This window comes from Pseudopipra pipra, chromosome 12, assembly GCF_036250125.1.
Source record: "Pseudopipra pipra isolate bDixPip1 chromosome 12, bDixPip1.hap1, whole genome shotgun sequence".
Classification (NCBI taxonomy): domain Eukaryota; kingdom Metazoa; phylum Chordata; class Aves; order Passeriformes; family Pipridae; genus Pseudopipra; species Pseudopipra pipra.
Window position 1 is genome coordinate 10,390,236 of NC_087560.1, and position 8,881 is coordinate 10,399,116.

The following is an 8,881-nucleotide window of genomic DNA, read 5'->3' on the forward strand; positions in this document are numbered from 1 at the left end:
CAAGAGCAACAGCCCACAGTCGTGCCGCTGCTGGAATTTCATCAGAGGAAATTCAGTTTCAAACAAAATAAAACGCTAAGGTTGTCTGGAATGCAGTAAAAAGCAATGGCAAAATTCCACAGCCCCCACACTGTACAGCAAAACATGCAATCAAAAATAGAGCTTCATTGTAAACACACTCATCATAACAGCCTTTAAAATTACAAACCTTAATCACTGTGAGAGAGACAGCTGTTCTAAGTGAGAGTGGGCTGGGAAACACCTCACTTAAAGCAATAGTTTTCTCCTAATAAAAATGCTCATTTTAACACCAAAACTTCATCAGAGAGAATTTTTATTAGCTCTGAAAGAAGCTCTGTGTTTCTTTCTGTGGACAACAAAGCAGCCTCCACTGCTGCTCTCAATTGAGATAAAAAGGTAAATAATTCCAGTTTATTTCAGCTTTATCTTCCAAAGTCAGGAAGAAATGCCCAACGCAGAGCAGGACTAATCAGCAACCAAGAATGCAGGAAGGTTGGCCAACTGACTATCTACAGAGCAAGCAACATGCTCCCAGGACCAAGGCAAAGTTGCCCAGACTCCAAGCATTGTTTTTTTGTTGGTTTTTTTTTTTCTTGTAAAGACGTGGGGCGAAAAAGTGTCACTCAGCCAAGACCTTTCTCCTTAATAATATTTTTGGATGAGTCCTCCTATCTATTATTCATGGACTTCCAGGCTACCTTAAGCACAGTTTAGAACCCAGTCTGCCTCATCAAGCCTGGCCATTCATAAAATTTTTCTACACTATAATGCAGGATGCTGTTGTGACTTCTATAAAGTTCTGCTTATATAAAAAAAAATTTCATAATTAGATATTCACTTGATACAATTCAATTCTTATAAACTTCAATTTGCGGATGGCTTCAATATGCAGAAGCCATATTTTAAGTAGTGTTTTCACACAGATCTGTGATACATATGCATTCTCATTCAAACACCTCATATTATTTAGACTGAAAATACTGAACAGAAATAAACGGAAGCACAAACTGGGACATGCTTCAAAATATTTTTTTGTAACTGAACTGCATAGCAAAGGTTTCACTGCCATCTGGCTGCACTTAAAAAACGTAACATAGCAAGGAGACAATCATATACACTCAGATCTCAATTTTTTTTAAAAAAAAACACAAATAAAAGTTGACAAAATTTAGACTAGCAAAGAGAACACTCTGCAGCTATTTTGCAGAGAGACAAATACCTCCACCACACTTGTCAGGGACAGCTTTGAAACTACGAATCCAGAGGATAAGAGTCTTAGCCCACAGCACACAGAGCTATGGGGGAATTTAGGGAATTCCCTAGTCCTATATAATATATATATATATATCTTACAGATATAGATAAAAACGTAGGGAAAATAGAAGGGTGAAGTACATCATAGATGGGATAGCAAAAGAGGGCAGTGAGTAGGAAAATCAAAGACCGAGTCTTCTGCAACGACAAAAGAACAAGAACAAGAATAGAAAAGGACGGGCCGAGCATTGATAGGTTTTCCTATCTACAGCACCGACAAGGGTTGTTTCCCTTTCATAAGGTAAACGCTTCTCTCGTGGCCTGACCATTCCCGAAGGAGGAGCCTCCTTCTCCCTCTATCCTGTGCAACCTGCTCTAAGTGGATCTGCTTTAAGAGTAGGATTAGACTGGATGATCTCGAGATGCCCCTTCCAGGCCCGACCGCCCCGTGGCCCAGGCGCTGTGTCCCCGCCGCGGGGTTCGGTACCGGGAGCGGCCCCGCCGCCCCTCTGAGGGCACAGCCCGGCCCGGCCCCGCCCGCGCGTGCAGCCGCAATCGCGTCCCCCGGCAACGCCGCGCGCGCCGCGGGGTCCGCCCGCCCGCCCCGCGGCACCGCCAGCGCCGCGCCCGCCCAGCGCCGCGGGCCGGGCCGCCGCCAGAGGGGCTGCGCTGGCAGGTACAGCCCGGCCGAGGGGAGAACGGGGCGCCGCTGCCTCCGCCCGCGCCCCACGCGGGGTGCGGACCGCGGCGGACAGCGCCGGGCGGGCGGGCGGCGCTCCACACACGGCAGCGGCGCGATGCTGTGCCGGCACCTTCGGCTGCTCCTGCAGCCCCGCGGGCACTGTAAGGGGGGCGAGGGGGAGCACACGCTGCCCGACCCTGGCGGGGATTGGGGGGAGCACACGCTGCACAGCCCGCGGCCCCGGGGAAGTGGTGGGAGCACACCCTGCCCCCTGAGCGCCCGCCGCGGCCCGGGCTCACAGACGAACACGCCTGGCGCGCGAGCGGGACCCTCCGCGCGAGCGCGGGGCGCGCGGCGGGACCTGGACGAGACCATTATCACAGGGAGGGGGGTGGGGTGTGGCGGGGGTGCGCCGCGCACAGAAAAGCTACGGACGGGCCGGTTTTCCCCCTGTCCCCGCCCGCAGTGGGCCGTGCCGCGTTTTGGCGGGCTCTGTCAGTCCCCTCACGGCGTCTCCCCGTCCCCAGCCATGCCCGCCTCCGAGGCCGTGCCGCAGCCGTCCCCCAGCAAGAGGCAGAAGGGCTCGGGTCCCGGCGAGCACAGCACACGGCTCCGCTTCACCAAGCTGTCCGAGAACGCCTTCGCCCCCTCCAGGGGCTCCGCGCGGGCTGCGGGCTACGATCTGTACAGGTGAGGGTGAGGGGGCCGCACAGGTGAGGGGGCCGCACCCGAGGGTGGCGGTCCGGGGGTGTCGCACCCGGGGGTGGCGATGCCGCCCCACTCGGCGAGCCCTGGGCGCGGGACTCCGGCCGCTGAGGGGCTGAGGTGACCTCTTGCTGAGGGGGACTCGCGGGCCCTGCGGGAGAGGAGGTCAGAGGTCAGAGCTGCCCTGGTAGTTATCTCCCTTGCTCCTCCATCCTTGGCCTTTCATCCCCAGGTATCTGTGGTCCAGCCGTGCTGCATCACTGATTTCATTAGAGGGCGATGCAGTCGTTGGCCAAAAACCAGGCTTGACACATCATCCAGAATTGCTGTTGGTGCCAGCGTTGGCCGGGTGCCTCACTAGTGAAACAAAAAAAGTGGTAGTGCACGTGGGCCCTCCTTGCCAGCGCTTGTGCTTTTGTGCTTTCCTCTTGGCTGCTGGGTGCGGCAAAGGAAGTTGTGGCAGTTTGATAATGATCTTAGCTGGAAACCCATGTGGGTTAATGTACAGACTTAGGTTTGGGTGAATTTATAACCATTGTTCAAAGGTTTTCGCTATGTTCAGGAATAGTTGCAGCTTGTGGTTGTTTATACAATGCTTCTGGGATCCAGTACAGTCACTAGTTACATCTGAACTTCGCTGTGTCCTCTTCTACCTTTTTTACTATTACTTAAAATAATCAGCCTATGTTTTTCTTCCTTCACCTCTCTGACTGCCTTCCTGAAGATTTGCCTCAGCGCCCTTTTTCTTTGTATTCCTTTTGTCCTACCGTGGTGCACTGTAGACCTGGAAGAAGTCTTGTTTTTTAAAAAACTTTTCAGTGCTTCCAGTGTTTTAAAATCAGTTCCTTGTCAAGGTCAAGATATAACAAGTGTTGTCACCACTGCCTTTAAGCCTCCAGTTGGGTATTATCAGCAAGTTCTTAAAATCTCTGTAGTTCCAAGGCGAATCTTGTGACTTGTTAACTGTCAGTTTGCTCAGGAACATTGTTACCTAGAATTTAACTTAATAAATAATTAATTTTAATTACAGTTAGTTCATCTGCAGTAGAAAGCTTAATCAGGGAGTTAAGTTTGCTTTTGCACAAAAAAATGCACAACCATGTTCACCCAATGGTTACTTTAAAGTTAAACTTGTACTTTCTGTCTGTCTTACCAGTTAAAAACCATTTTAAATTGTCAGTTGTAAGACTGTGCTGTTCAAATGACACTTCCGAAATCTTAAACTAGCACTATCAAAATTAGAACATCTTGTATCTTAGGATCTGCATTAGATTTTGCAAATCTGTAAATATTTTTCTGTAAGTTCCATTTTATAAATTCCCAACCAGAATAATTCCGGTAATTTTTTACCTTAAGTTACAGAGAAGAAAATTTAAAAAATATTCTCTATAAACTAGTGTTTCTTTCTTTTCTGTAGTGCCTATGACTGTGTAATACCACCCATGGAAAAGGCAGTAGTGAAAACAGACATTCAAATAGCACTTCCTTCTGGGTGCTATGGCCGAGTAGGTAAGTAAAGAAGCTATAAAAAGGCTGCAGAGTCATTCTAGAACAGGTTTGACACCATCATCAGCTTTCAGAATTAGTCTACACAAAAAAGATGCCACGTGGCTGCGTGATTTATTAAGCCTTGTAGCAGACATTTCTTGTCAAATACATCTGAAGTTTGGTGTCAAGTGACAAAAAGATGATTAGCAAAAATGGTCATAATCTACATGCAACTTCAGAGGCTCTGCAATAGCTCATTATTTCTTTGTGGTTTCAGAATTTGAATTTGAATTAAACAAAGACCAATACGTAATGAACATACAACAAATACATCCCAGGATGTTTAAAAACTAACCCCAAAGTAAGAATACTAGTGAAGTAGAATTTGACTACTTTTTGTGACAGAATACTTGGGAGAACTTTACGAGATATTCTGTTTATTTTGTGCATTCTTTTTATGAATTATATATGAATTCATAAAGTAAAAAATCAATAGCCACTCCAGTGGAAGAGCATGATCAGTTTGCCATGTCCTTTTATTTAAAAGGAATATATGTGTGCATTTCTCTTATCCCAAAGAAAATTTTGAAGAATGTCATCAAAGTAGTCTAAGGGAAGTAAAACCCCAAACCCCTGCACATAATTTATCTGTTTAAAATACTGCTTAGTAAATTGCTTGCCAAATATTGTTTTCCATCATAACTTAAATGGATTGGCCTCATAGTCTTTTGAGATTATGCCAAACCAGTGGTAGTCACCAAAAATAAACCAAGATTGGACAGTCTTTGTCTGTTCCTGTTGCCTTCCTTGGAGAAACCTACTCTGCAATTGTTGGTCTAAACAAAGATACGCTTTGTCACTTAAAAACTGCAATTTTATTGTAGCCAGTAGCAGCTGTTATTTTGTTTAATATATATATATATATATAAACTAACAATAATTCCTGTAAAATCATGTTTGTTTTAGACTGTGGAAGCAGTTCTTGTTGTCACAACTATGCAAACAGACTATATAACCTATAAATATTGTCTTTTAAAAGAAATAAATTATTACACTTACAAAAAAATTCTTCTTTTCTAGCACCACGTTCTGGTTTAGCTGCAAAGCACTTCATAGATGTTGGTGGTAAGACTTTTGTTATTTTTATTAAGACTTTGTAAATATGGATCACAGAAGTTCCTTAATTTCCCTTTGTAATGTGTGTAAATAAATAATGGGTAGTCTGGCAAAAGGAGATGACTGGGTAACACCTCAGAGAGCCAGTGCATCATAATTATTTTTAAACCTGCTGAATTATAAAGGTATTACTGATTTTTTAAAACAGTAACCGTATCATGCTTTTGTAGGCAGTGCCTGCCATGGAAGTTATTTTTTCCTTTAGGTGTTAAAGATGACTTTTTATATTCTGCTTTCTCCATTTTGACTAAACATCTTTTCAGTCTAGTGTTAAGATCTGACTGAATTAAATAAGTAACATACAAATAGTCTTTTACACAGAGAATGTAGGGCAATGATATTGGAAAGGGATGATAGAAAGCCCTGGAATAATGTTTTTGCTTCTGGAAAATGTGCATGCACAGCACCCCCTATGATTTGTTCACTGTTACTTTTGACAGTGCTCTGTAATTGGGATCCCTTTAAGCAATTGTGTATCAGTTAAATGCCAGCAAGTTAACTTGGGAACTAGTGCAGAGACTGTACAGCAACTATGGATCATATGTACTTCAGTTTTTTCACACAGCTGAAGAAACTAATTAAAAAACCAGTTTGCTATTCTTAGGTGTGCATCTTGTGGTTCAACATTAAAGCTTCAAGGTATAATACAATTTCCTCCAGTGTTGATAATTTCTAAGGGTTGTACTTTCTGTAAATCTGGAATTGTCTTGGAATGGCATGTAATTTAATATTTGAATTTTTTATATAAGTAGACTTCAAAATACATACTCGGGTCCACAGGGAGGCCCAAACTCCAGATTTTCTACTGGAAATGCTGTATCAGAGAGAAAAACTCCAAAGAAGCAGAATATAATTATATTAATGTGCATTGGTAGATAATCTTCTGAACTATGTAGTTAATACAGTTAAACAAAATATAAGAGCAAGCCAGTTTTCAGTCTTGATACTTAAATATAGCAGAATGACAATCAGTTTCTTAAAGCTCCAGTTCTGTTACCCTGCCAGAGGTACGAGATTTGGATCTGTGCAAATCCAGAGCTCTCAGAGGAAATGTTAAAGTTAACAACAGATTTCTGCTTGACACTCAGAGAGCTGAAGTTAGCAGAACAAATGGAGCCTGAAGTTGGTCCAGCTGTCTTGATTTCAGATGGGGTATTACAACTAAAATTAGTAGTACAGTGGTAAAACACTTCCTGACGTGTGATGGTGTTTTTCAGTTCTTTTTGCAAGACTGATTAGCATTTTTAGAGTCTTGGTATTTGCATATATATTGTTTGATTGTGCATGAGTAGTATAAAGGATGTCAGTATGAGCTGCTGTGGTGATTTATAAACCTAAACATTATCTAATCTAGTGATCTAATATACTGACATTTATTAACTGGATATCCCTCTAAATTCTTTCTCCTGACAGCTGGGGTTATTGATGAGGATTACAGGGGAAATGTTGGTGTAGTACTCTTCAACTTTGGCAAGGAGACTTTTGAAGGTAATTGCTGAGCTTGGCAGAGCCTGTTCTCAGCCATCTGACTGGGAATGAGAAACTAACTTTTTCTTTAAAAGTTTATGCAGAGTTGCAGAGTTAGAATGAGCTAAGAACATTTTTCTTCTTTCAATTAACAAAAACATGGATACTTAATAATGTCATGTCAAGGGAATACAAAAAGATTCCACTCATAGCAAATTAAGCAGCATGCAAAAAAACCTACCCCCAAAAACACCCCACCACCACAAAACCAAACCAGAAAAACCCCTACTTAGCTAAGCTTTAGAGTCACAATCTGTACTGAAGTGCAGACTGTATTAAGCTTCATCAGTTTTAAGCCTCAGTGCCCAGTTAAAATATTGCCAGTGCAGCCTCTTCTGCATCTTCACAGCACAGGCTTCTTAGGGAAGTTCAGTGAACCAGCTTGGGTACTAGTGAGAAATCCTGTTTTCCTTTTATCAGTTCAGTTTTTTCCCCCCAGATTCCTGGGCCTAGTTCACAAAAGGAACCACATTATACATACAGCTGTCTCTCCATCTCTGCACTACTAATGCTTAAATGACACTTAAGATGCCAGAGGATGGCAGCAGGAATGAATGGAAGTGCCTTGAGCTGATCCAGCTGCTGATACTTCACCTTAAAAGGGCTAAGCACAAGTTTATCTTTACCTGTACTTTTCTGGGGCTGTCAACATCTGCTTAACTAAGTTTCAAATAAGTGCTTTCACTTTTATTACATTCTGATACTCTTTGAAAGGAGATTATCTAAACTCTGGATTGATTATTCACTGTTTTTGAAGGAACTAATAATATTTTAACTTCATTGCAGTTAAAAAAGGGGATAGAATTGCCCAGCTCATCTGTGAACGCATTTATTATCCTGAGCTAGAAGAAGTTGAAGTAAGTTGCCAAAAGAAAATATTTCTTGTATTTTCCATGATTAATAGTTTAAGATATTTTTATATAAGATGAAATTTATGATATAGATAAATACTTTGCTAGAATTACTTTCAGTGTTAAAACTGCATAGCAGCAGTGCTACCTAAATGAAAGTCTTGGTTCTTTGCTCACCCCCAGGTGGATTTTTTTTTTTGGTGTGTAGTTTTCAGAGTTAACAGGTACTTGAGAAATACTTCAGTCTGTACTAGAAATGGTTGTCTCACAATGTGGCATTTGTTTAAACTTGTGCAAAAACTATTCCAAAATATCTCATAAAAAGTTTTTGGTTTCTCAGTTATAGCTCTTGTTAAATGTAAATGTACCTTTCTCCATGGTAGAGAATATCTATTGTATAGAAACAAAAAGCAGGTAAAGGCACTAAACCAGCTTATCCTAATTGATGTCTTTCAGGCTCTGGATGATACAGAACGTGGTGAAGGTGGCTTTGGTTCTACTGGGAAGAACTGAAAATTACTTGAATATGCTTTATATTTTTTTTTTTGTTACACTGTTTCTAAATTTTCATTTGAATTAGAAGTGGGATTTTAGGACTGCATAAGAACATTTCCAGTTTTATTCCAGCTTCTCTGTATCCTCCTGTCTATTTTTACAGGCAGTGAATTTGCATAATGGGGAAATGTGCACGACTGGCTTGGCTGATCAGTTGATGTTTGGTCCTCAACAATAAGAATGTGTTGTTTATGTGTTGATTATACTCCAATAAATTAAAAAATAACTTCACAATTTGATTTTACTCACCTAAACTAAAAGGACCAGTTTTGCCAGTTTGTGGTAATCTTCTGAAATCCATCCTCCACGTGGCTCAGGTTTTCATACTGAGAGCACATTTCATACATTTCGATATGACTTCCCACTCTGCCCCCTGAAAAAGGCAAAGATATTAATATTGCATCTTCTACAACCTGTCCAAATACTTGTGTTTCTGTTCAAAGCTAAAATTCTGACTTTGATCCTTAGCTGATCTTCAAGTAGCCAATTTTTCCACTCTCTTATATTAAGAGCAAACAATACAACATTTGAGCTAAATAACAACTCGTCTGGAAATAACTTCTGTATAGTAAGTGCTATGAAATATGCTGTTGAAATACTTGTTGACAAATCTATTAATATG

At 41.9% G+C, this 8,881-nt stretch overlaps 1 protein-coding gene across 2 annotated transcripts; it reads left to right on the forward strand.

Moving 5' to 3' along the window:
* Nucleotides 1-1,847: 1,847 nt before the first annotated feature.
* DUT (deoxyuridine triphosphatase) lies at nucleotides 1,848-8,488 on the forward strand. Of its 2 annotated transcripts, none has more exons than XM_064668815.1 (7): nucleotides 1,848-1,951; nucleotides 2,485-2,647; nucleotides 4,080-4,171; nucleotides 5,231-5,275; nucleotides 6,740-6,814; nucleotides 7,640-7,710; nucleotides 8,161-8,488. In XM_064668815.1, the coding sequence occupies exons 2-7, from the start codon at nucleotides 2,487-2,489 to the stop codon at nucleotides 8,215-8,217; spliced, it is 501 nt and encodes a 166-aa protein (XP_064524885.1). In that variant the 5' UTR covers nucleotides 1,848-1,951; nucleotides 2,485-2,486; the 3' UTR covers nucleotides 8,218-8,488. The 2 variants fall into 2 exon arrangements, with proteins under 2 accessions (XP_064524885.1, XP_064524884.1); XM_064668814.1 differs by lacking the exon at nucleotides 1,848-1,951 and adding an exon at nucleotides 2,004-2,118.
* The last annotated feature ends 393 nt before the right edge of the window (nucleotides 8,489-8,881 follow it).